This window comes from Rattus norvegicus, chromosome 1, assembly GCF_021556685.1.
Source record: "Rattus norvegicus strain SHRSP/BbbUtx chromosome 1, alternate assembly SHRSP_T2T, whole genome shotgun sequence".
NCBI classification, from domain to species: domain Eukaryota; kingdom Metazoa; phylum Chordata; class Mammalia; order Rodentia; family Muridae; genus Rattus; species Rattus norvegicus.
Window position 1 is genome coordinate 163,939,593 of NC_141534.1, and position 27,614 is coordinate 163,967,206.

General features: G+C 41.4%; 1 protein-coding gene and 1 long non-coding RNA gene across 4 annotated transcripts in view; one reads left to right on the forward strand and one right to left on the reverse strand.

The window, feature by feature from the left end:
• Nars2 (asparaginyl-tRNA synthetase 2, mitochondrial) overlaps positions 1–27,614 on the forward strand; it is a 114,440-nt gene that overhangs the window by 66,437 nt on the left and 20,389 nt on the right. For 2 of the 3 annotated variants that reach the window (NM_001398738.1, XM_087656709.1), the window contains 5 exon segments: positions 2,580–2,712; positions 9,650–9,748; positions 9,857–9,894; positions 13,892–13,958; positions 18,401–18,538. In NM_001398738.1, the coding sequence (NP_001385667.1) occupies positions 2,580–2,712; positions 9,650–9,748; positions 9,857–9,894; positions 13,892–13,958; positions 18,401–18,538 (475 nt within the window). 3 annotated transcript variants of the gene reach the window in all.
• Positions 2,601–15,278, reverse strand: LOC108349194 (uncharacterized). Its single transcript, XR_015651881.1, has 6 exons — positions 15,058–15,278; positions 8,255–8,471; positions 7,065–7,614; positions 6,518–6,961; positions 4,485–4,831; positions 2,601–2,761 (listed from the first exon to the last, which is right to left on the reverse strand). It is a non-coding gene; the product is annotated as an uncharacterized LOC108349194 (long non-coding RNA).

The window sequence follows — 27,614 nt, forward strand, 5'->3', positions numbered from 1 at the left end:
AAAAAAGTATCTGTTTGGCATGCTTGATCTCAGCTCTTAGGAGGCTGTGTGTAGAATTTTGAGCATTCAGTGCTGATTTGGGCTGCATAATGGGACCTGTCTCAAACAATAGCAATAAAACAGAAGAAGGCCTAGTGTTTCCAAGGAAAAGAAAGGCTTACTGTAACAGTTACTGGGGAGATAGGAGTCACTAGACTTGAGAGTGTTTTTTGAAAGTGTAAACCAGTAAAATTTGTAATCAAAATGATAGTGGAGCTGTTTGCATGAAGGGCTGGGAGGAGTGACGTCTGCCTGAGTGACTAGTAGATGAGCAGGGCTAGGGAAACTTTTAAAAACAAGGATTGTTCATCTTGCACATGGTAGACTTAGTCTTTTTAGGAACATTCTGGTAGATGAGTCTGGATCTTAATCATAGGAGAGGTATAACTATAGAAATATGTTTACTTTTTTATTGTTTACTTGCCCATTAAATGTTAATGTTCTCACAGATTTACGGATTTTGGTCTCAGGAGGGGAACTGCAGAATCAAGACATAAATTCCTAAGCTTCTAACCAACTGAAAAGGCCTCTCGGGGGGCGGGACCTGTAGGTTTCTATTGTAATTATTTCAAATTATTTTTAACTTCCCCCAAGTATCTTTTGGGGAAAAAATTGGCATATATTTTTAAATTCAAATACGTTTTAAACTGTGTGTACTGATCATGACAAAGTAAGTTCAACACCACAGAAAAGTGAGTCTTAAACCTTTTGTTGTTATAAAAACAAAATTTAAAATTAAATTCTCAAGAAATGCGCATTTTTAATTTTTATGCTGGTCAGTTGTTGCCTTGCTTGAGTATGAGGGAAACTATGCACATTAAAGAAGAAGCTGCAGCATCTACGTCTAGGAGGGATTAAACACTAGGGCACTACTCCATTTAAATAGATGAGTTGGGTTCTTTTTTGAAATTGAGAGGGTAGATCTTCAAAAATTTTCCCTAACCCTAAATTTTATGTCACTTGAAAGATACAAGTGGTTGTAAAGAATTTAAGTAGGCCTTAAGTAGGTAAAGTGTTACTGTTTTATCTTTTATGTATTAACAGTCTCATATACAGTTTACTGAGTACGGTCTATCTCACACATACCCAACTCTCACCTCAGCCTTTTGAGGAAAACCCCCACATACCCTCCTCCTTCACGTCTCTCCGTCTCTGTAGGTCTCTGCCTCTCCTCTGTGTGTGTGTATGCGGGTGTGCGTGTGTGTGTGTGTGTGTGTGTACATGTGTGTGTGTGTGTGCGCGCGCATGTGTGTGTGGTTGTGCGCGCGTAACCCAGTGAGTTCAGTTAGTGTTGCTTGCTGGTCTTGACCAGAGCTCCAGTGAGTTCATGAGTGCAGTGGGCACGTCATGTCCAGAAGACAACATTTTGCAGCATTCCTTTCTGTCATCTGGCTCTTAAATTCTTTCTGCCACATCTTTGATATTCCCTGAGCCTTGTGATTGGAGTTGATATGGATGTCCCATTTCAGAATAAGCACTCACTTATAGTGAGTACTTTGACTAGTTATAAGTGTGTATTTACAGCCTAGAGGAGGAAAAGGCTTCTTTGGACAAGATCGAGAATACCACACTAATCAATGGCTATAAATATAAATACTTAGGAAGTAATTTAATAGCATGTTTATTTAGCAAAACAATAATAATAGGTTCCCCTTAAGGTTCCCCCCCATAACCTTCATACCACTGTTGTGCCATTGGTCTATCACATCCTGTGCTGGGTAAGACCATTAATGTCCTTTTTCCCAAAGTGGCTTGCATAGCACCATCTAGTACTATAAAAATTAGCAGGAAGTTTTCAAGTCAGTTCCAGCTTGATTTCTGTGTCCTTTCAACTGAGGTGTGCTATGCCTTTGCCAGTAGGGTTATAGACTACTTATGGTGGACAACCAAGAGCACTGTTTTGGGGCCCCTTAGGCCTCCTTGATCAGCAGCTCATAGACATGCCAGGCCTGGTGCTGAGATTTCCTTTCATTACATGTATCTACTGAGGGTGTTACATGGTAATGACATCCTTCTCTGTGTCTTTAAAAATAAGTTGAGCGGGGTTGGGGATTTAGCTCAGCGGTAGAGTGCTTGCCTAGCGAGCGCAAGGCCCTGGGTTCTGTACCCAGCTCCGAAAAAAAAGAAAAAAGAAAAAAAAATAAGTTGAGCAAACCTTATACACATGAAATTCTAGTTTTCATTGTTGTTAACTCAGTTCTGTTTCTTGGGTTGTGCTGTTTTTCCTTTACTCTGTTCTTGATTGCTTTGAAATGTAGTTGCCTGCTGCTTAAGGCAGCTGCAGTAGAGTGCACCCAGGAGTGGTTAGACTTCTATATTTAGAAAACCATAGGGTTTATAAAGCAGTTGCAGATTCCTTTGGGATAAAATGGTTTCTATAAATGTAACATTTTTAATGAAACTATTATTATCCCCCATTAGAGAAATAGAGCAGCTAGTATGTGTGGGTTTGTGGGCTCAGCATAGATGCAATTTTTTTTTCTTAAGATCCTTAAATGAATCACGTATTCTATGTTTGTGTTCTTAATCTTGACTTGCAGAGCTTTTACCCAAGTGTTTACCTTCGGCCCAACGTTCCGAGCTGAGAATTCGCAGAGCCGGAGACACCTGGCTGAATTCTATATGGTCGAAGCCGAGGTTTCTTTTGTTGAAAGCCTTCAGGATCTCATGCAGGTAGGCATACATTGTGTCATCTTCAGGAATCGCTGACATTGTAGTGCTTCTGCATTATAGAGAGTCATGGGGTGGAGAAAAGAGGAATCCATTTCAGTAATACACCTTAAGTCCTACTTCACAGAGCAGTTGAGATAGGGCAGCTGGGTGTTTGCAGGTGTCTGACTGATACTTACTAATTACTCAGAAATAGTTTGTTGTTACTATTCTAAATTCTCTCTATCAGTAATATTTGGTCTCTTAGTTTGGATTTATAATGTTCAATTTAATTTAGCCTAATTTAAAAATAATGAACCGTTCGTTTACTTTCTACATATTGTGTGTCATAAACTCCTATTCACCCAATAAATGACCATTTTAACATAGTCACTGAGGTAGGGGAGAGCCACGACTTTATGGCCCTGTTCTTTTCTCTTAAGTTCTATGACAGATTTATTGCCATCAGAGTGCTTTTCTTTTCTTTTTTTAAGTGGAGAGACAGACAGACAGACAGACAGACAGACAAAAACTTTGAGAGACAATGAGAATAAATACCAAATAGGCCAGAGGTCTTGGACCCCCTTGGAGCTTGAGTTACAGGCAGTTGTAATGCACCCACATGGATTCTGGGACCTGAAATTGGATCTTCAGTAGATATCAGTTGAGCCATTTCTCCGTCCCAGGCTTTTGTTTAAGATTATTTTACTTTATCTTATTTTATATGTATGAGTGTTTTACCTGAGGAAGCCCCTCCTGGTCTACCCTCTGACAGCTCCTCATCCTATTCCTCCTCCCCTGTCTCCTAGAGGATGTCCCCACTGCTCCCCCACCCCACTAGACCTTCCCACTCCCTGGGGGCTCAAGTCTCTCCAGGACTAGATGCATCTTCTCTCACTGAGGCCAGCCCAGGTGGACCTCTGCTGTATATGTGTGGGAGGCCTCCGACCAGCTACTGTGTACTGTCTGGTTGGTGGCTCAGTGTCTGAGAGATCTCAGGGGTCCAGGTTAGTTGAGACTGCTGATCTTCCTATGGGGATCTCCCTCCTCCTCAGCTTCTTCCAGCCTTTCCCTAATTTAACTATAGGGGTTCGTTGATTGGGTGCAAGTGTCTGCATCTGACTCTTTTTCAGCTGTTTGCTGGTTATATTGGAGGGCAGTCATGATAGGCCCCTTTTCGTGAGCATACAGTAGCCTCAGTGATAGTGTCAGGCCTTGGATCCTCTCCTTGAACTGGATCCCACTTTGGGCCAGTCACTGGACCTCCTTTCCTCGGGCTCTTGTCCCTGCAGTTCTTTTAGACAGGAACAATTCTGGGTAGAGTTTTTGACTGTAGGATGGCAGCCCCATCCCTCTACTTGATGCCCTGTCTTTCTGTGGAGGTGAACTCTACAAGTTCCCTCTCCCCACTATTGGGTATTTCATCTAAGGTCCCTCCCTTTGGGTCCTGAGAGTCTCTCACCTCCCAGGTCTCGGGTACACTCTGTACCCCTCCACACCTCCTACCTCCTGGGGTTGCCTGTTTCCATTCTTTCTGCTGGCCTTCGGGACTTCACTCCTTTTCTCCCCCTCCCCAGGACCTGATCATGTTCCCCCTTTCCCCTCAATGCCCCTTCCTACCTGCCTCCCTCCCTCTGCCCTGTGATTGATTTCTTCTCCCTCCCAGGTGGAACTGAGGTGTCCTCACTTGGACCCTTTACCTTGTTAACTTTCTTGAGTTCTGTGGACTGTATCCTGGGTATTCTGTACCTTTTTTTTGGGGGGGGGATAATATTCACTTATTAGTGAGTACATACCATGCATGTCCTTGTGGGTCTGAGTTACCTCACTCAGGATGATATTTTCTAGTTCCATCCATTTGCCTGCAAAACTCATGATATCCTCATTCTTAATCGCTGAGTAGTATTCCACTGTGTAAATGAATCACGTTTTCTGTATCCATTCTTCTGTCATGGGACATCTGGGTTGTTTCCAGCTTCTGGCTATCACAGATAAGGCCACTATGAACATAGTGGAACATGTGCTCCTGTAGCATGGTGGGGCATCTTTTGGGTATATGCCCAAGAGTGGTGTAGCCGGGTCTTCAGATAGATCTATTAACAATTTTCTGAGGAATCTCCAGGAATGCTCTTGAGAACACTGCCTGTAAGGAAAGGATCAAAGCATTGAGTAGAGGGAAAAGTTGGACTTTGGTACATCAAGAGAGATGGCTACCTTTTCTATAAGGAAGTCCAGAGCTAGAAATAACTTTCCTTTAGGAGTACAGGAGGATGGAATTTTGTGCTTTTTCCTGTCAACCAGTTATTTAACATGGTTAGCTACCCTTAAAGAAACAACCTTGAGAAAGGCAGCGCCTTTGAATGGGCAGTTCCTGAAGAGTCCATTGGCAACCAACATTGCCAGATAGCTTATTCAACCTTCATCGCTATGCCTTCCGTGTAGGTCAGTATCACTCGTGGGGCATTCCTGCTTGTCCCTTCAAGGAGCAGGCAGTGATGGCAAAGTCATTATTGCTAGTATGTAATGGCTAAAGACAGAGATGGTTTCCAAGGTCTTATCGCTCACAGGATGAATTCTCTTCCCCTGAGGATTTCTCTAGTTCAAAATGCTCGTGATGCCTCTGGGATAACCCTGTAGCTGGCCATATGGAGTTAAATGCTGAGCCTTAAAGGACAGTATGAATTCCTTCAACAGCTTCACCTGAGCCCACTACCCAGTGTTTTTTTTTTTTTCTTCACTTAGATATGAGAGCACTGTAAGGAAAGGAAGCACTCTTGGTCCTCCTGTCTCAGCATATACAGCAAAGGGAAAGGTTATGAAGACAATATGTAAATTGTTAGACACATGACAAGATTGCAAAATACTTTCATTTCCTCAAGTTTTTTTTTCATAAGAACATTGAGAAACGGATAAGTAAATACCACGGTGTTATCTTTACATTTATGTAAACAGAATGCAGTTCTGTTTTTCATACAGTGGGTAAAGGTGGTTGCTGTCAAGCCTAATGGCTTAAGTTTGATGCCTGGGACACATAGGGCGGAAGAGGACTGACTCCCACTGACCTTCACAGTAGTACTATAGCATCACAAAATTAATAAAATATAGTACTGGGGTTGGAGGATCTGGAGATGGTTCTGTGGTTAAGAACAATGGTTGCTCTTGTAGAGGACCTGGGTTTGATTCCCAGCACCAGTGTGGCACCCATGTGACACCCATGTGACAACCATCTTAGTTCCAGGGGATCTGATGCCTTCTTCTGGTTTCCACAGGCACTGGGCATGCACATGTACACAGTCATACATGCAAGCAGACACTGATACATATACAATAAAAAAATCTTTTAAAAAATGTAACAAAATTTAAAACATCTTTGAACTATATCATTATTCCATTCTCTCTTTTCCCTAATTCATTAATTCTCTGTTGTTTATGTTCTTTATAGATATTTAGCTGATGGATTTTTAAGCACTAATGATAAATATCCAAGAATAATGTGAACCATAATGGCAGTCATGTTATCCAGAATGTCACCACCCTAAGATACTCCTGCTGGTATCATTTCATATATATATATATATATTTTTTAAATAAGTCTGGGAGTGATAAACAAATTCAGATGACCCCAGAGAGATGAGCCATTGTGTAACCAGTGGCTTTGGGTGAGGAGGCAACTCTTCTGACACTGAGAAACACACAGTGGCTTCCTACAACAGTTTTGATTTATAGCTGTTGTATTAGTACCACATTCATGTAAACTGTAAGTTTTAAGGCATATATCCACCTCTGTTACTATGACTACAGTCAAAATATAGAACAATTTTGCTCTTACAAAACAGCTGTGGCTTGTTGCTGCATTGCGTTCTAACTCCTCCCACTGTCAACTGCTGTTCTTCCCCGTCTCTGTTGAGTAATTTGCCCTTTTGCAGACTGTCATGTGAACATTAGTGTGTGCATATCCGACTGTCTTCTGCCTCTCAGTGTGTGACATACCAGCTTCTCCTGATGTCAGGTGCTTCCCTCACACAGGTGCACCACAGTCACTGACCATTGGTGCTGAAGAACACTTGAGTTACTTCAGTCTTGGGAATCAATGAGAACAGTTTCTATGAACCTTCTAGTGCAGGTTCTAGGATAACATAGTTTTCATCTCTCTTGGGCCAGGTCCAAGGAGTGAGGTGGTGAGATCCATGTTCGATGTTCAGTGCTGTTGCTGTTGTTGCTGTTGCTGTTTTCAGGAGTCTGGTTTAGAAGGTGATAGGACTCTGATGCATTCCTGCAAGTAATAAGCAAAGACAAGTTTGTCTTCTTGGCACTAATTCTTATTTAAAGATGTGCTTGTATCCGTGAGTCTGTGGAAGAGACAGACAGACACTCACCAATGAATGACTGTGTGCTATTCTATTAGCTTGGCACCAGCATTGTGCTGTGGTTTTATTTTGTATTTCTCCAATGTGTCTTAAGGCTTTCTGTGTTAGGCATCTTTTCATCTGCCTAGTAGCCATCAATTTCTTGTCTTGGGTCAAGTTGTTTGTTTTCTTGTTGTTGAGCTTTGATTGTTTTGGTTTGTGAGACGGGTCTCTGTGTAGCCCTGGATGGCCTTGAACTCAGGCATTCTGCCCTCCAGCCCCCAAGTGCTGGAAGCTGTGCACCTCCACACCTGGCCCTGTGTTGTTGAGTACTGAGATTTATTCGTTTTCAGATGTACATCCTTTTTCATATTCATAATTTGCAAGTATTTCTCCCAGTGTTGGCAGTTTGTCTCTTCACTCTCTTAGCAGTACCATTCAGAGAAAGGCTTTTTGCTATGCCGAACATTAATTTGCCAGTTTAGATTTGGTTATGGTAACACAAATCTATAGTCCTTGACTTGAGAGGCAGAGGCAGAAGGATTAAAAGATCCAGGCTTTTCTAAGGTATGAAGTGAGGCTGATTCAAAAAGAGAAAACAAGAATTAATGTAAAAATTAAACCTTTAAGGCCCTGTCTCATAATAAAAAGTAAAAAAACGCCCGTTTGGGCAGTTTCCCTCATAATTGCACAAGAAGACCTCTGACTGATTTTGCACGTCTTGGTGCTGATTCATGAAGCCATGACAGCTAAGCACTGAGATTGGGTAAGAATGATGTCTGAACACCAGCATGATGGCTCAGAATGGATAAAGCTCTTGGTCGTGTAGTCCTGATGGAGTTCAAACCCAGGAAGCCTTGGAGGAAAAAGAGAACCAGCTTGTGAAAGTCGTTCTCTGACCTCTGCCATGTACTGCGCGTGGTACATATGTGCTGACACAACCATGCAGTTAACTGTAATAATAATACTCAGTATTAAAAGAGAATATTTAAGTTCTGTTGGCAGATTTGCTACTTAACTCACTCTACTAGTGGTACTCAGCATATATTGTTGAATGACTCAAAATATATAAATCTTTTTTCTGAAGACAGAAGAAAATAACCTCCTGCTTTTCCTTTTCTTCCAGTGCATTTAAGTTTTGACTATGAGTGTTCCTGAATTATAAGTAATTAATTATTAAAGACTATTTTAGTAACTTTTCTAAACATCTTAATACTCACCCTTCATTGTAGTTCCTGGTTTTATTAGATGTATTTATAGAACTTATTCTGAAAGTCAGAGTTTGGGATGGAGGGCAGGAATTTCCATCTTCAAATTAAATTTTTTACTCATAAGACAGCAGTAGAGCAACCCAGATGGTCAAAGGCTTGTTCTTCCACCGAGCAGAAGGACCATGCAGTCTGGCTGCTCCTCTCCCTTCTCATGGTGGGCTTTGCTCTGTAATTGAGGGACATACTCAGGTACTTGGCTTTGTCTCTCACTGTCGTGTTGGAAGGGGATAGAGGCTGCACCTGGACATGGAGGGACTTTGACCTCCGATGACTGTTCCTCTTTTTTCAAGTCCCCTGACTCTACTCCCCCTCCACTGGATTGGTCTACTTTTCTTTTTCTTTTAGAATGTAAACATTTTAGAATTTTGGTTTTTTGAAACAGGATTTTATATATCCTGGAGTAATGCACCTCTCCAGTGCTAGGGTTATAGTTGTGCTTGTAACTGCCACTGCCACACTGTCCAGTTTATGCAAGTTAGGGAGCTAAACCAGCATTCTCCCACCTATGCCATACAACTTTTCTTTATTCTTATTTTATTTTTGGGTTCCTCTTGGTTTTCTATGCCCCACATTAGTTGTCACTACTGTTCATGCTATTGGTAACTTAGAAACTCAAACTCTTAGTTGGGTGTGGTGGCAACATTGATAATCCCAGTCCTCTGAGTTTGAGAGCAGCCTGACCTATATAGTGAGTTCCAGACCAGCCAGGGCTGATGAGACCCTATCTCAAAAAATACAAGTAATTAAATTAAATTCTTCAGAAATATTTTGCATTCTAATTACTGCTTTCTTCTAAGGAAAACATGTCACCCATGAGTCTTACAGGGATATGCTTGATAGAATTTATATTTTAATATAAATTCTAATTTATATTTTATATTAACAAATAACGTTATATACAATTATTGTCCAGATGTATGTTGTTGCTTCTCAAATTTTCAAGGTTCCTTTCATTTACCATTGACTGACCCAATCATTTCACAAAAAGTTCTCTCCTCACAAAATCTAATGTCATGTATATTTCTTTGAACCAAGAGCTAAGGTAATTTATAGGATTATTTAATATAATTCTCACAATAGTCCTGTGAATGAGGTGCTATGATTGTCTTAATTCTGCAAGTGAGTTCATTAATAAGTAAAGAGACATCAGTCAATGGAAGGTGTTCATTTGACAACTCATTTCAATACCAATATTGATCTGAGTCACTGTAATATGTTCAGGGATTAACAAGCGTAATGGATTTTTAGTTGCTGGGAAGCTAGAAGAAAGTCCTTTAAGCCCTGAAGCCCTGGAGGTTTTTGTGTAAAACTGCTGCTCAGACACTTGTGTCTCATTCCTCATAGGTCATGGAAGGACTCTTCAAGGCCACCACCGAGATGGTTCTCTCACACTGTCCTGAAGATGTTGAACTGTGTCACCAGTTCATAGCTTCTGGCCAGAAGGTAATAAGCCTATGGATACAGCCAAATGCATAACTTTTTACGAGTATTAATTATATATATAGTAAATAGAATTACATTTAAACTCTGTTCTCTTTTTTTCTTACCAAGGACAGACTAGAACATATGCTAAAAAACAACTTCCTAATGTAAGTAGATATTACTACTTTTCTGGATTTTGCTCATACTTGACCACTGTATCACATTGAGTTATAATTTTTGTTAATATATCTCTGTGTTCCTTATACCAGATTGAGGCAAGACCCATATTCTAATTATTTTTATTGCTTTTATACTTAGCTCATAGTTGATAACATGTGTCTTTTTTTTTTTTTTTTTTATTAACTTGAGTATTTCTTATATACATTTCGAGTGTTATTCCCTTTCCCGGTTTCTGGGCAAACATCCCCCTCCCCCCTCCCCTTCCTTATGGGTGTTCCCCTCCCAACCCTCCCCCCATTGCCGCCCTCCCCCCATAGACTAGTTCACTGGGGGTTCAGTCTTAGCAGGACCCAGGGCTTCCCCTTCCACTGGTGCTCTTACTAGGATATTCATTGCTACCTATGGGGTCAGAGTCCAGGGTCAGTCCATGTATAGTCTCTAGGTAGTGGCTTAGTCCCTGGAAGCTCTGGTTGCTTGGCATTGTTGTACTTTTGGGGTCTCGAGCCCCTTCAAGCTCTTCCAGGATAACATGTGTCATTAAATAGATGGATCATAGCAAGATAAAAGAATATAGAAATTGGTTTGTATTACTAAAATTCATACCTTATATAGTAATCCCTTGGCATCCCTGGAGATTGGTTCCTAGAACCCTAGATATACTAAAGTCTGCATGATTAAGGCCCTCTATACAATGGTATACTACTTGGATATAAGCAATAGCCATCTACCATTTCACCTCTAGAGTACTTATAATGTCTCATACCAACTACCATAGTGTGTCAAATACCATGATTAGATCCTCAAAGTAAACTAAATAAATCACAACGCTTTCCCTTTTTTTTCCTCGCGCACTTTGGAAACAGTTTCTGGAAAGGCAAAGAAGTATCCTTTATGCATATCAAGAAACATACTTAGTAGCGAGACTTTGCGAAGCCCATTAAGGATATCCAGTGTCAGAGCTGTAATCTGAACTTGAGAGCCATGCTTTAATTGGAGGGTGTGGGGGTGAGAGGAAATGGACGAGATCATTATCCCCAGAAGAAACGTTTCAAATCATTATTTCTTCATAATGAAGCATAACAACTGTATAAAAACTACCGCTTCTTAACGTTTCTCAGTGTAATTGGTAGATCATACGAACTGGTAGATGAGAACAGTGGAATGTCCAAGGAAAGAACTACTGACAAAGTATTTCATGTACAGATGCTTAAGCTTTGAATGTACTTATCACATTATAAAAGTTAACCATGTTTTCAGTCAAAGCAATTAGTATTACTAAGCAGTGGAGTCAGAAGAACACAGTGCCTATGACTTACTCTGGCATAGCACATGAAAATATAAATGTTAGACGCTATCTTAGCCCCTGAAAGCAGGGACTGAGTCAGCAGACTGCCTCTTACTTTACATGCGCGGTCTCTGGCAAGTTGCTCATATTCTCCCTAAGCTTCAGACTCCCTTCTGCACAGTGCTCAGCTCTTATATTTTTGGTTGTGAGCCTAGCCTTTAACGGCTGAGCCATCTCTCCAGCCCCAGTGCTCAGCTCTTAAATTACCCTCCCACAGCCAGCCAGCACTACTGCTTCCTTAGACATGCAGCGTGTAATTTGAATAAAATGTTCACTCTAGAACAAAGTCTGTCACTCAAAACATGGCTTTGGGAGCTGGCTTTATTTGTACTGTAAAAACATTTTCTAGTTCATTTGCATAGGTATGAAATTCAGAGCATAAGTTTTCTGGGTAGATTGAGTTCAGGGTCCTTCAGAAAGCTTTGTAGATTTTTTTTTTAAAATCATCCAGAATACTGTTGCAGTATCTTTTCTTATAACTTGCAAGGAAACTGGTGTTTCTTTGCTACAAACATGTTCATATGCTTCTGATACATGTACAGTTTTATGACCTTGTGAAAGGGAGGCCATTAAATTTGATATACTTCAGAATACATAAAAATTACATTTTGATCCAATCATTCTATTTTTTCATATGCATTAGAGAGGTGTTTAGTTATGACTTATAGTAGCAAAAGATTGGAAACATCTGAAATACCATTAATGGATAATTAGTTAAAGTCAATACACACACACACACACACACACACACAAATACTTAGAATGTTATATCTTAATTCAAAAAATGAAGTTCCTGCCATGAGAGGCAGAAGCAGGCAGATCTCTCAGTTCGAGACCAGCTTGGTCTACAGAGTTCTAAGACAGCTGGGGCCACACAGAGAAACGCTGTTTCAGAACAGGTTTTAGCAGTGGGTGTAGCTCAGTTGGTAGAGAGCTTCTCTCACAAGCGTAAAGAGCGTCATTGTGTTCAGTCCTCAGCATCACATGACACTGTGTGTGGTGGCATTTGCTTGTAATCCTGGTGCTTAGGAAGTAGAGGCAGGAGAATCATGAATTCTGGGTTACCTTCAGCTAGCCAGGGCCACATGAGACCTTGTCTAATAAAAGTTTTCATCACAGTACAGTGATTAGTAACATACAATCTTGAGTTAAAGTGTTTGTGATATATGCTCTGACATTTGCTAAAATAGGTGTTATATTCACATGTTTATTCATAATCTCCTAAAAGAGTACACAGATAGTAGTAACAGTGGGCATGTCATTAAGAGGAGGGGCCGGGAAAATCTCTCAAATTCAGAGTACTTGCTGTTCTTACAAAAGGACCCAGGTTGACTTCTCAGCATTCACACAGTGGTTCACAACCATCTATAACTCCAGTTCCAGAGGCTCCAATGCCTTCTTGTGGCCTCTATGGGCACCAGCACACATGAGGTATGCATACACGCACAAACACACACACACACACACACACACACACACACACACACACACACACACACACACACACGGAGGTCATAAATACAACATAAAGTAAAATAAAAGCCTGAGGAGAAATGGATTCAGTGGCTGTGGGACAAGGCAGGAAACATATGTGCTTTTATTTCCCCTCCCTCCCTCCCTCCCTTCCTTTTTCTCTCTAACCATCTTCTCCCTTTGTTGCTCATACTAACCTTGATCTCCTGGGCTTAAGCAGTCTTCCTAACTCAGCTTTTAGGTGTGCACGCTCGTGCAATGGAGCTTTTTCATGCTGGGCATGTGAAACTTCTTAGTGAGAAAACCAATGCTAGTTTTCCTCAACAGTCAGTCCTGGAATGTTTAGAATATGTTAGGAAGGCTTTACCAAAGCCTGAAAAAGTGCTCAGGATCTGACTGCCATTCTCCTCTGATTTCCTGGGATGTTTCCCCTTGCTCAGTGTGCTCCAGTCACACTGACCTTTTTGTTCCTTCAGTAGGACAAACTGTTCCTCACAGAAGGCCTTGGACTTGGTATTCTTTTTGTCTAGTATATTCCTCCCAGTTATTTATACAGTTCCTTTTTTTTTTTTTCCATTTTCTGGTGCAGGTTTCTCTTCAGATGTCACCAATTCAGAGTGCCTTTTCTGAACATCTCGTCTAAAATGGAACCAAGACACCAGCCCTACTGTAGTTTTCTTTGTAATAGTTATCTGTCAGTGTTATTGTTCGTTTAATTTGCCCCACACCTCCACACACACACACATCTTAGAAGCTTCATTTTGTTTATATCATTTTCCAGTACCTAGAATAAGGCTTGCCATCTAGCAGCTGTGGCATACATGTTTGCTCCATGCGTCAATGATTGATACCTTTTAGAAAGAACTTTTACTCTCTGAGCCTCATACTGGCACAGCATGGACTCTGAGAAGCAGCTCTGATTTCCGATGTGACTTTGTCACTGCATGCTTGTCAGGAGAGGGTCTGTTGAACAGCCACTTCTCTTCAGAGGAGCTCATTTCCATAAGGCTAGGCCAGCCTGAACCCCACCACCTGGTGCTCACGTACGGCTTCACGGGTTATATTGGAATTGGTGGTTATTTTCTTTTTTTCTTGTTTAAACTGGCCTAGTATAAAATAGTTCTGCTGTGCTAACCTTTCTCCACTTTTGTGTTGTTTTCTCCCAGCATCTCTTATGCAGAAGCAATTGAGATCTTAAAGCAAGCATCCCAGAACTTCACCTTTACACCCAAGGTAGTGTGTGTGTGTGTGTGTATTTTATTAGTGACATAAGTATTTGTGGAACTGTGCTGTGTATAGACGTAGTGAGTTTTGTTGAACATAGTTGAGAATAACTTTGAGATGAGTCTTACTATGGAGCCCTGGCTGACCAGGAACTCACTATGCAAACTGAGGTGTCTTGGAACTCACAGACATCCACCTTCTCCTACCTCTCAAGTGCTAGGCTTAAAGGTATACACCACCATACTTGGCAATGAAAATGATTTTAGAAGAGAATTTTATCATGTGGAATAGAAATAATTAAAGGCTTTAAAGAAGTATATACCAATTCAAAAGGAGAAATAATAATAATAATAGATTATTTCTATAGAAATCAAGTAGTTCAGTGTTTTGACATGTATATTCTAAATAATGTTGAAAGCTGGCAGACAAAGAAGTTACAGGATTAAATGTATTTGGGCAACATATAAAACTGAGGCACACAAACCTAGTAACTAACGAAAGCCTGTTATGAGGAACTGATTATCACTGCAACGGATCAGATTCTGACGCAACAAAACCCAGTGGCTCAGGTGCATGGGAGCAGCTGTAAGTGGTGTGTGCGAGTGCACACTGTTTGTGACCAGATGGCAGGAGGTCGAGACCTCTTTTTCTCTATGGACCATGAATACATTCTCAGCTAGGAACTGCAATTTGGTTCCACCAAATACCAACTACTATAGTAATGTTTTCTTTTTCTCTGTGCCTCATACTGAAACTGTTTTTTTTTTTATATAATATTTTGATTATGGTTTCCCCTTCCTCTACTCCTTCCCGTTCTTCCCCCTCCCTTTCCATCTGGATCCATGCCCTTCTGGCTCTCATTATAAAACAATGGGTTTCTAAGAAATAATAATAAGATAAAACAAAAACGACAAAACAAACAAACAAAAGGAAAGGAGTCCAAGGCAAGGCACAAGAAACAGAGACCCACTCATTCACACTCTACAACTCCTATAAAAACACTGAACTAGAAGCCATAACTCATGTGCTGCGGGCCTAGTGCAGACCTCGTACGTGCTGCTTCAGTCTCTAGGTTCATATGAGCTTTCATCATGTTGATTTAGAGTACCTTGTTCTCTTGTAGTCCTCCATCCTTTCTGGTTCTTTCACTCGTTCCACCTCCTCTTCTGCAAGGTTCCCTGAGCCCTGAGGGCAGGGATTTAATGGAGACATCCCATTTAGGGCTGCATGTTCCAAGGCTTCTGTGTAATGTCTGGCTGTAGATCCTGTATTTGTTCCCGTCTGCTGCAGGAGGAAGCTTCTCTGATGATGTCTGAGCAGGGCACTGACCTATGAGCACAGAATGTCATTAGGAGTCATTTTATTCCTAGCTTTCTTTTTAAGACCAGTCTTATTTTACCTTAGAACCCTGGGCTATTTAGTCTCAGGGTTTTGGGCACCAAACAGTGTCCGGAATAGCTCATGGAGTAGGCCTTCAGTCAAATCAGAAATCGGTTGGTTACTCCAGCAATGTTGTGACACTTTGAATTAGCATGTCTTGCAGGCAGGACACCATTGTCAATCCAAGGATTTATGGTTGCATTTGTTTGTTTGTGTAGCTTGCAGAATACCTTTCTGTACCAAAGATGACAGAAATTAGGGGTGAGAGTCAGTCCTTTAGATACAGCAGCCCGACTTCTCCACATTCAGTGACTGTTGTCTTCATCAGTTTGGGGAGAGCAACTGATAGTCTAGGCACTAATCTGGGTTACTTGGAGATTCCCATGAGACCCCTTTGGCCAACAGCTCAATTAGATGTAACCTAAACTCAGTACTAGAAGCTTCATTTGATGATAAGAGATAGCCAGTCAGTGCTCTGCCCTTCCCCCATTAGTTGGCAATTTCATATCCATGTCTTCAGTGCCTGAGACTCTCACCTCCATCTGTAGGTGTAGGTATTCTGTAGGTGAGGCTTACCTGTGAGTGTCCTGGTGCATTCCTAAAATTTTCATTTCCAGATTTTCCTTAATTTGGGGTTTATTTCCACTTTCAGTCTTGAACTGTTTTATTCATTTCCTTTTGCCACTTGCTAGTATGTTCATAGATTTCTTTAAGGGATTTTTTCCTTTTTTCTTTAAGAACATCTATCTTTCTCATAAGGTCTTTGTTGTATGGTTCAGCTATGCTAAAATTCTCAGGGCCTGCCGTGGGCTCTAGTGGAGACATGTTGTTCTGGCTGTTATTGATGTGTTTTTACATTGGCATGTAGCCATCTGGGTTTGGGAAAATTGTAATTCTTGCTGATGATATCTGGTCTTGTCTTTGTTGGGTGGATGCTTTGTTCTTCAGAGATCCTGGTGAGTGTGGCCACTGAGGGTTCTGGGTAAAGTGTGTTCCTAGGTATTAAGAGCTGACACAGGAATGGGGATGATCTGGGGGTGGGGCTAAGGGACCCACAGGAGAGAGGAAAGCAGGGTGTTCCACCAGGATCTGCTTAGGAATGGAGGTAGAGAGAGTAATGAGAGGCCACAGCAAGTAGTCTGTTACAAGCTGAGACTGGGGGATTGATTTGAAGGAACAGAGAGGTGGACATACGCAGTTAGCCTGCCTGCTTTCCTGGCTGGAATGACCTGTGGGTTCCTAGGGAGTGCCTACTAGGTTTGTAGGATGGGATAAAATAATGAGTTGGAAGTGAGAGATCTGTGTGACCCACTGGTGGCAGCATGGTGTGGCTGTAGCAGATAGTTTGCTACAGAGCTGGGATAAGACTGGAGGACTGACTTTAGGAGAGTTGGGGGGAGGTACCAATCTTCAGTTAGCATAACTACTTCCGTGGCTGGAGTCTAGGAATGCTGTCTCCTCATCGCATCCCCACAGGGCTTCTCTCTGTTGCCTTGGCCTCCCTGGAAGACCAGGCTGGCCTCCAACTGGAGATCCACCTACCTCTGCCTCCTGAGTGCTGGCATTAAAGGTGTGAACCACCACTGCTTGGGTGAATAATGTTTTCTTATTCTTTTTTACTTACCCCCCCTTCATTCCCATTCCTTTACTACACATAATATAACTGGCGTATGTTGCTTTTTTTTTCCTAATTAAATTGCCAGTAGATGTTTTGATTGACACCAAATGGAGATATGTTAGAGAAAACCCTGGTTGTGTGACGAGACTCCCTTTCTCTGTGGGCGACATGCTCATTCAGCTTTGTCTTCTAGCTAAGTCATTTGGTAAAGACCTGGTGCCTCTGGTTGGTCTGCAGCATATAAACATCAGAGAAGTCAAGACTGAGAACAAAGTCATACTGATCTTAACACAAAAACCCAGTAATACAATAAATCACCTGGATTGGAGAATTGCAATTTTTTTTAACCTATCTTTATAAAATCAGGTACACTTTTACAGTTTTTGTTTATCTATCACCAGTATATGCAAGCCAGTCTATATTTAACTAGGGCAGTTACTCTTAAGGAAATGAATCTAAAGTAGTTTTCCCTAATTCCCCATCTTGTTTAAAGTGTTTAGGGAGCAGAGTATTGCCAAACCTGTGGGAATATGGTGTGCTACACATGCTTTTACACAGTCTTTTACAGTAGTCCCATCTCAAGCTGTCATATGCTCTGCACAGTTTATTAGTGACTTGAGCTTCTTTGCTGGATCTCATGCAGTCCAGCTGGCCTCAAACTTCCTATGTTAAGGATGATGCTGATCTTGTGTCTACCTCCCAATGGCTGAATCATAGGTGTGTACCACCAGACAGCAGTACTTGTTGGTTTTAAAGTCAGTTAATTCTTTGTGTAATTTCTACTTTGATATTTTCTATCAAGCTTCATGAAGTCAAGCATGATACCATTTGGGGGTTTGTTTGCTTGTTTGTTTTTTGTTTTTGTTTGTTTGTTTATTTTTACTACTATATCCAGTACTTAAAAGGCCACCTGGAATTTAATAGTCACAGTAGTATTTACTAAATAAATAGGCTGGGCAGTATTGCTACATAGTCATCAAAGAACATCTTGTGTATGAATTATCTTCTATTAAAATAGAAATTTCCTGAGAAAAGCCATCTTGCTAAAGATGGGCTCAGTATTAAAAGTACTATCGCCCATCATTTAATTTCCTGAGACTTAGAAATAGTAACGAGGGGAGAAGCTCTAGACAATATTAATAGAAAAAACATAATTCTCCATCAGTTTTATCCTTTTGGGAAGTATTTTGTTTTCTTGCCTGTGTTGTGCTTGGGACTGCTACTCCCTGAGATGGGGCACAGGAACAATAGTGTTTATCTACTCATTTCAGCTCTCATCTCTCCAGGCCGTCGGCGTTTTTCTCAGCAAGCATTCCCCTTTGGTTTAGTCAGCTGCGTAACCTCAGCAGGCAGCTGCACACATCACTGAGCCGCAAGGGCAGAAGCCCTTGGAACTGGTACAGGTTGTTTCCATGTGTATATTTTAGCCCTTTCTTCTCGTTTCTCGTTACAGTGGGGTGTTGATCTACAAACTGAACATGAGAAGTACCTGGTGAGACACTGTGGCAACATACCAGTCTTTGTCATTAACTATCCATCAGAACTCAAGCCCTTCTACATGCGGGAGAATGAAGATGATCCTCAGAACACAGTAAGGAGATTATAAGTATAGCTCATCTTCTGAATCTGGATCCTCCCCGCCTTGTTTCATTTCTTTAACTTTAAAAATATTTTCTTAAATAATATCCATCAGTCTTCCCACAGAGCCCAGCGTTCTATAAACATACTTCTTTTTCTCACAGGGGGCCTTAGTTTAGCAGATCCAAGTGTGATTGGGCCTCATTTTGCTTTTGCCTTTCTTCCAGGAAGTAGCCTAGAACACTGGATAACAACACCGGGTTGATGTCAAAGTTCAGTGTTGATTTGGAGACTCCTAAGAAAGAAGCTTGCTGGAGCACAGATAATACCACTATCATGATCAGGCAGAAGGACAGTTGGCTTAGAGTTCTTTTGTCCGGGCTATATATAGACAGGAGGGAGGGATGGAGGGATTGGAGAGTTCTCAGTAGAGTGTCTGTCATGGCCTCATCTGTCTTCTCTATCTGCCTGTACTGGTTCTCTGATTCTTCACTGTTTCTAATTGATTTTAGTCTTCTAATTTACTTTCTCTTCATTTTCTTACTGCTTACAAGATGAGATATAAAAATATACTTTGACTTACAAGAGACTTACTAAATTGTTTTTTGTAACATCATTAGTTATGTTTGTGAGACAAATATGTTTATCTCAAAATAGATCAAAAACCTAAATTTTGTTGTCCAGTATCTCACCACTTACTTGTAGAAAATGGAGGTTATACTATAGCCACAAGTAAACAAAACATCCCCGTTGTACATATAGATAGGTATCTGACTGAAAGTTTCCTGCTTCCTTCTACAGTGATGGAAGACAGTATATGTCACAGACTTGAAATCCTAGAGCAGTTTTGCCAAGAAACTTGTTTTCTCTGTTTACAAATGAAAAACTTAGATAATTTAGCTCTACTCTCCCTACACCGTGGTTGCACAGGGCATTCTCATATTCTGCCCCTCAGTGTACTCTTTCTCGTTGAGTTCCTTTCTACACTATACTGTGGTGAGTCCTCTGCTTGAGCCTTTCCTTCTCTGTTAAGACTCAACTCCAGCTGCCTAGGCAGCGGAAACCACCTTCCTGAGGGTCTGTGTAGCAAGTGGAGAATTGGTAACTTTATAGCAATGTGTCTGTCTCCTGGTCTATGTAACTTAATTGGTCCTCACTCGCCCTCGCCCTGTCGGCTTCACTTTTGGATCAGTCATATTTTCTGCTTCTTTTTTGTTACCTGAACACAGTTTCCTCTTCTGCCAGCTGCTGCAGCTGTTTTGTTCCACTTAAGGGGTGATCTTCATGTCATTAAGCCCAGGGACTTTTCAGAAATCTTTTTGATTTGACCTGTCTGCAACTTCTTATTCTTAAAACCCTCTTGTCCCTCAGCTTGTGGTGTCATGTCCTTTCATATCCTCTCTCTTTTCACTGGTCACTCTGATTAAATCTCTACAGATTTTTTTCCCTCCCAATTTATTAGATGTTGGGATTCCTTAAGTCTAATCCTACATCTTTGCTTTTGCAAGGTAATTTCATATGTCCCAGTGGCTTATCATTTGTTCTTACATAATTAGAAATTTATTTTAATTCAGATTCTCTTTAAAGTTCTGGACTAATATCTATTGTTGTTGTTATTATTATTATTATTATTATTATTATTATTATTATTATTGATTGTTACATTCATTTATTTATTGGAGAGCACACATACATGCCATTGTAAATGTGTAGAGTTCACTGTGTGGAACTCAAGAGATCCAACTCAGGCCATCAGCCTTACTGGTAAAAACTTTATCCCCTGAGCCATCTCATCGGTTCTGCCTTGTTGATTACTATGTAAGCTAAAGGCTTGTCAAAGGCAGTAACCAGAACTGAGTGCATGGCGTCTCTCTCTCTCTCCCTCCCTCCCCAGTCATATTCTATCTATTCTTACTCTTCCTTTCTTTCAGTAGGGTCTGACTTATAAGCCTGGCTAGCACAGAACTCAATGTGTAGACCAGGCTGACCTGACATTCAGAAGAGAACTTAGAGAGATCCACCTGCCTCTGCCTCTGGTGCGAGGACTAAAGGAGTGTGTCATCGTCTCTGGCCATGATCTTCTAATATTTTCTTTTGTTGTGATTGTGGCAATTCCACATCTGAGTCATCTCTGAAATTTCTCTCTCACAGTGAAATGCAAATCATTACTAGACTCTGACATTTTACACTGAGATGTGACTCAGATCTATTTGTTTATTTTCATTTCTGCTTTTACCTTTTAGATTAAGATCTGTGTCTTGCCTGCACCTCTCTGTGACCTCCTAACCATTCTTCCTGTGTCTACTCTTTCCCTCATCGTCCCTGTCCTCATCTCAGCACGAGCTTTAGATAGAAACCTAAAGCTGGCCGTGACTGCCCAGTTGTGGAAGATGAGAACGTCAACATTGTCTTCATCTACATAGTTTGGAGCCAACTTGGACTCAGAAAAAATTAAAATGTAAATCTGATCACGTTACCCCCTTTCTTAAGACCAGTCAGGAGCCTCCTGTTGTTCCTCCTAAGCCAAGTGTGACTTCCTGACGCTGATGCTGGGCTCGGTCCACACCTGTCACCCTCTGCCAGTGTGGACAGCCTCCTGCCTTGGACTCCTGCATATGCTTTATTCTGAGTACTCTTTCACGCCTACATAATTTTATTTATTCTCCAAATCATGCGTTTCTCATAAGACCTTTCTTTGACCATTATAATTAGTCAGAGATATCTTTTAGATGCCCTTAAGTTTCAGACCTAGAGCTGCTCACTTGTTAAAATTTAATGTAACTTTTTATTCATTAATTGAGAATTTCCTATGTGTATGCCATAATATATTTCTAGAGGCCACACTCCTAGAAGAAAAACAATCTGACCCTTCCCCCAGCAACCATCAGCTGCCAGTATTCCCTCGGGTAGGGATGCGGCCTCACGAGCCTCTCCTCCATCTGTTGGAATGCTGCTGTCTTAGTTGTATGCAGGTAACCACAGCTGCTGTGAGTTTATAAGTACAGTGGCCCTGTCATATCCAGAGGACAGCGTTTCACAGCAGCCTGTCCTCAAACCTGTGCATGCCCTGTTTGGGGATGAGCAGTCCACAGACACGTGTTCTCTGCACTCTGACCCCTTGTGAGTCTCTGTATTAACCACTGTCCACTACCAAAAGAAGCTTCTCTGGTGGTCTGAGCACAGCACTTCCCTATGGATAAAGCTTAGTGTTTAACGACAGTTTATCCGTTAGCAGCACGGTAATAGAGGTTCTCCTCTAGGGTTCATCTCCATAGCTACAGGCTCTTGGCCATGAGCCATAGTCCAGTGGGAAAGCGATTGGTCACCCCCAAAACACTCACACACTGTTTTACCAATGAGCATCTTGGCCAGGTTGGATCTGAGCTGCTGACTCTCAACCCATCCTAACTTTTAACACAGGACGTTTTTACTTACACATATCACTACTTTAATTGGTGACTTTCCTTTGTCTAGAGCACCTGTAGATCTCTTTTTACTTAACCGATACAGCCTCGGTGCCTAGCATAAGGCCAAGAACATGGCAAGTATCTAATAATCTGTTTTGTGTAGGACAGCCAATTGGATGAATACAAACCATCCAAGTTTTAGAAACAGGGTGAGCACAAATGCATGGAAACTTGATTTGTTAAGGAAAGTAGGGCCAGGCTGGCTAGAAACTTTTACTATAAATTTCTTGAGCAGTGACAGTGATGTAAAAGGAAATATAATGGCCCAGAGTTACATACTCTTGGGTTCAGGTTACAGATCTGTGTGTTATACATCACATGACTGATCTAAGTGTGGAGGTACAAACTTGTAATCCCAGCACTAGGGAGACAGAGGCAGACAGATATCTGTGATGTCATGGCCAGCCTGATCTACATAGTGAGCTCCGGGATCGTCAAGGGCAGCATAGTGAGACGCTGTCTCAACAAAACAAACAACAGCAATAAAAATAAACTATGTGATTGATCTTAGGCAAAACACTGAATCCCTCTGAATTTTAATTAAACAATACATGTTTATGATCACTCTTGGTTCCTAGGAGTTGAACTGACCCAGCTGGCAAGTTCTAGTTGGATCTTTCATAAAGTTTCAGTCAGGGTTCTATGTGGGACTGAGACTATCTAAGTTTGAGGATTAGTAACGTACGGAAAGTATGACTTACTATTTGGAGTAGCAGGAAGTTAAAAAGTATGGTGTTGTCTCTCTTCCTTTTTAACTTGTGATAACTTTATTGTGAAAGATATTGTAATGCCCAGTGTCCGTGTGTGACATTGTAATGCCCAGTGTCTGTGTGTGACACTAATGCCCAGTGTCCATGTGTGTGTGTTGCTGTGCTGTCATCTGAGCCCTGAAGAGATAGTCCTGCTCTTATGTGTCCATTCTAGGAGACCGGTAGACTCTGACAATGCCTCAGATCATACAAGCATTATAATGAGACTTTAGTGTGCTTCCCTAGTCTTTGAAGTACTATAGCGTATAGCTTCTCATTACCACATTATTTGAACGTCATTTAACTAAGATATTTACATTAGCCATAGATAGTGGCATTTATATTAGCAACCTCCTTTTTTTTTCCTGCAGAAAGTGCCTGTTTCTACTCCTAAAAAACTCAAGTGGTAAATATATAAACCATGGGGCATATGAATAAATGCTGTTTTTCTTTCAATGGGACTCTAATTACAGGTTTGCAGAAGGTTTGCCAGAGTTTATGCAAGAAATTTCTCCTCATTAGCTTCAGCTGTCAACTGGACGGCCAACAGTGATCTGGGGGAAGTCTCCACCAGAGGATTGCTTCCATTAGCTTGTCCTTTGAGCAGGTCTCTGGGCACTTGTTGATGGCTGACATAGGCAGGCCCAGCCCACTGTAAAGTACCATCTCTAGGCAAGGGTCCTAGGCTGTTTAAAAACTCTGTCTGGGCTGGAGGGATGGCTCAGTGGTTAAGAGACCCAGGTTCGATTCCTAGCACCCACATGGCAGCTCACAGCTGTCTGCAACTCCAGCCCCAGGGGATCCAGTGCCTTCTCCTGGCCTCCACAGGCACCAGGTAAACATGCAGGGGAAACAGCCATACACATAAAAATAAATAAATAAAATTTTTAACTTTTAAAAAGAAGGCTAAAACAGAAGGCATAGAAGTAAAAGAACAAAGGGAAAGCTGGCTAAGTAGAGGCTAGGGAGCAAGCCGTAAGCAGCTCTCCTCCCTGCTCCCCCATGCTCCCTGCTGCTGCCCTGCCATCTGTTACCCACTGTGACCTGCAAAGGTAAGATGAACCAAACCCTCCTCTCCTCGTCACTTTTCACCATAGCATTTATCACAGCAACAGAAAGAAGCAAACCACGAGGTTCCATGAGAGCTTAAAGAGTAAAACCGTTGTGAAGGCGTGCATGGCGGCTTGCAAACCATTGTGAAGGCCTGCATGGCGGCTTGCTCATGCAGTTGGGAGGCTGAGTTGCCTGAGTTGAAAGCTAGCCTGGACCACATAGTCTATAGAATGAGAGTACATCTCACTAGCCCTACCCCAACCCTACAAATAAACAAAACCAAACAACCAAACGAAAAACAGTAAAATAGAGGTGTTTCGATGGTAGTTTTCCCAAGCAAATGAGAATAGAGAATGCGAATGAGGATAGAGAAATATTTAACAGTTTTAAACTATGGGCTGGAGTAGTAGATGCACAGCTGGTATTTCCACAGTCCGGTGTTGGTGTATTCTCTTCCACCCCCTGCAGTAAAATGAAGATGTGCAGACGGCCATAACGAAGCCCACTAGAGTGAGAGTGGAGGTCTGAACGCCAGCACTCTTACAGCTTACCTCTGACAAGGCTCTGCTGGCACGGAGCCTTAGGATGTCCTCCCTACAGTCAGAGAATTGTGCTAGACTTCTGAGGTGCATCTCTAAAAGCCAGTGATTTCATGTAACCTGTTTTTTTTACTGGCATATGTAAGAATAACACGTAAATTACAATGAATAATTTTGTCATTTGAAAGCCTAATATAATAAATCTAAGGAAACATAGAAAATGGATCCAGGACATTGATCAAATACCCTAAATGCAAATGGAAAATATGCAGCTATTATGAATGGCTTCCCAAGGAATATTCATTCATAACTTGCAAATGTGGAAAAGTATCTACCAGCGGTTGTAAGTGAGGTAGATCAGGACCACCAGGTAGTGTTAGGATTCTCAGGATCGTGTCAGTAGTACTTATATTAATATGTTTTAGCATTGCATCAGAAATGATGACACATCGATGGACATTCAGTGAAGTATATAGTGGGAAGTCACTTGGACAGGCAACCAAAGAACATCTAGTGAGTTTCCCTAGCCTATGCACTGAGCTATGTCGAAATATCTTGATCCTTGAATCAACAGAAATAGTGAAGAAATTGCTATTTTTACTTAGTGAGGACTAATGATTTTCCTGGCAATTTATATCAAATAAAAGTATGCACTGCAGCCCAGCTCAGGTTGCTTTCAGGCTCTATGTGTGTACTTTGGATTGTAGGGATAGGGGAATATATTGTAGGGAGGGGGATAGATTTGAAACTTTGACCTGCGTGTGATAGATTTCTAAACTTTTATTGCTGTTCTGATTCTCTCCCTTTCAATCTCCTCATTTCCTTATAAACAATGAGTTTAGTTAAAGGTAGACATACAAGAGAATACAGATACCTTTTAAGCCTTCAGGTAAAATAGGACTGTAATGGATGTTGCACTGCAGGCTAAAGAGATGGCTCAGTGGTTAAGAACACTGACTGCTGTTTTAGAGGTCACAGGTTCAATTCCCATCTCCCACAGGCAGCTCACAACTGCCTATCACTCTAGTTCCAGAGGATCTGACACCCTCACACGGATACACATGCAGACAAAATACCAGTGCACATAAAATAAGTCATTAAAGAAGGAAGCTGTACTATTATGAAGAACAGCAAAGAGTAGTTCAGAGTAAAGGAATGACTCCATCATTTCACTTAAGTAACTACACACATCTTGCAGGAGTAGGACGTATGCTAGTTAATTTTCTCATCGTTGTGATAGAATGAATGCCTGGCAAACAGCACCTTGGAGAAGAGGGGGTTTGTGTTGCTTAAACTTTGAGAGAACACATTCCACAGTGGTGAAGGCATGACGGCAGGAGTGGGGGCCGCTGCTCACTTTGCATCCGTACAAGACCTGGCCTACTATGGTTCCACATTTCTGTCCACATTCTCAGGAGAACTATTACAGAAGTCACTGGAGAAATGCGTTATACTTCTGTGAACTGATGACCCTCTACACTGGGTATCTGCCTTTTCCCAGTAGCATCTGTGGATGAAATCTTTACTCAGACCTTGGGAGCTAGAAATCATATTCCATTTTCATAGCACTACTAAGCATTATATGATAGGATATAGCATGAGAATAAAAATCAATCAAGAGATAGTTAATGAATCTCCTTGGCTGACTAATGAACCACATCACAATAGCCTGCAGACCTGCCCAGCAGAGTGAGGAAGGCGATGTCAGCACGAGAGGCAGCTTTAAGTACAAGAATCCAAACTCCAGAGCTCTGTGCTGTTTATACAGAGTTCAAAAAGTAACTTCACCATGTAGGTTGTAATCAAGAATTACTATGTAATTCTTTGTAAGGATAACAAAAAGAAGGCACAGAGGGACTTTTTGGAATGCTAATCTTGTTTTGCTTTTTGATTTATGTTGGTGACACTGTGCTCATTTTATAAAAGCTAATAGAACTAGACTATTTTTGTACTTTTATACATGATGTTATATTTTAAGTAATTTCACTTCAGTGGGGAATGCTGTTCTTTTATCGCTTCAAATGGTTTTTGAAAGTGTCTGCTTAGCTTTGCAAACTAGACTCTGCATAAAGTACCATAAGGATGGCTCAGTGGGTAAAGGTACTTGCTACTCAAGCCTCACAGACTGGAAGGAAGAGCAAACAACTCCTAATTATACACACACACACACACACACACACACACACACACACACACACTATTCTAAAGAACTAGCGATGGTCTATGAACTGAACTAGAAGATAGAGGACTAAGGGTGAGTCACAGGTAGTTTCCAGAAGTTGGACTTTTAATTAAAGGAGGCATTTACAGAATAATTTCCTTTCTCAGAGAGGAAGAACTCAGATAACACGTATGTTTATGTACCTCTCAGCTGATTCCTGCTGGCTAGCTTGGAATTTGGAGCTCCCCAGGGAAAAGAGAAGTGTGGTAATTACCTTGGTCCTGAGGGAACGGAAGCATTTCGAGACAAAGTGAAAATTCCATTCCTTTGAAACCATTAGTATCGTTGTAAGCTATAAACTCTGCCTGTGTAGCACAAGTAATGAGACTGATTCGGGATTCATAAGACATAACTAACTTCAGCCCCTGCCGGCTGCCCGCCCATCTGCATCTTCCGGCCATTGCATCTAGAGGATATTTCCTCTTTCTACCTTCTTTCCAGGGGCAACAGAAGAAAGGACATTAAACTTTTCCCTTTCCTGAACATAGCATAGAAGGGTCATAATCAAAGACTTTGCTCCTATTTAGCCTATTATTTTTAATTGAAATTTTAAGTTTTGAGTACACTGATTGGAATCAAAGAGTCAGAGGAGAACATCATAAATAGAAACCAGGGTTCACTCAGCTTGAATACCAACATGAACTATTTCGAGACAGCTTGCTGCTGCAGCTGTGTGACTTAAACAGAATCAAAACTCATACCATGGAGGAAGATGGGCCAGGAAGCACTCTGGGCCTAGAAGATGGACAGACTGAGACAGGTTTGTTTAAGCTGGGGGAGTTTTGGATGTACAAACTCTGGTATTTCCTTAGCAGGAGAATGAATGGACAGCAGAGCCAAAGTGCTTCCACTATTAAAATGTCCAGGTTTTACTAAAAACAAGGACATCGTAAATTTCACCGGCAAATGGATGGATCTAGAAAATAAGTGAGGTAACCCAGACCCAAAAGGATTTGCATGTCAGGAACTTAGCATAACTGTCCTCTGAGAGGCTCCTGAGAGGCCAGTGGAGAGAGATGCAGAGACTCACACCCAAACATTAGATGAAGCTCAGGGAGTC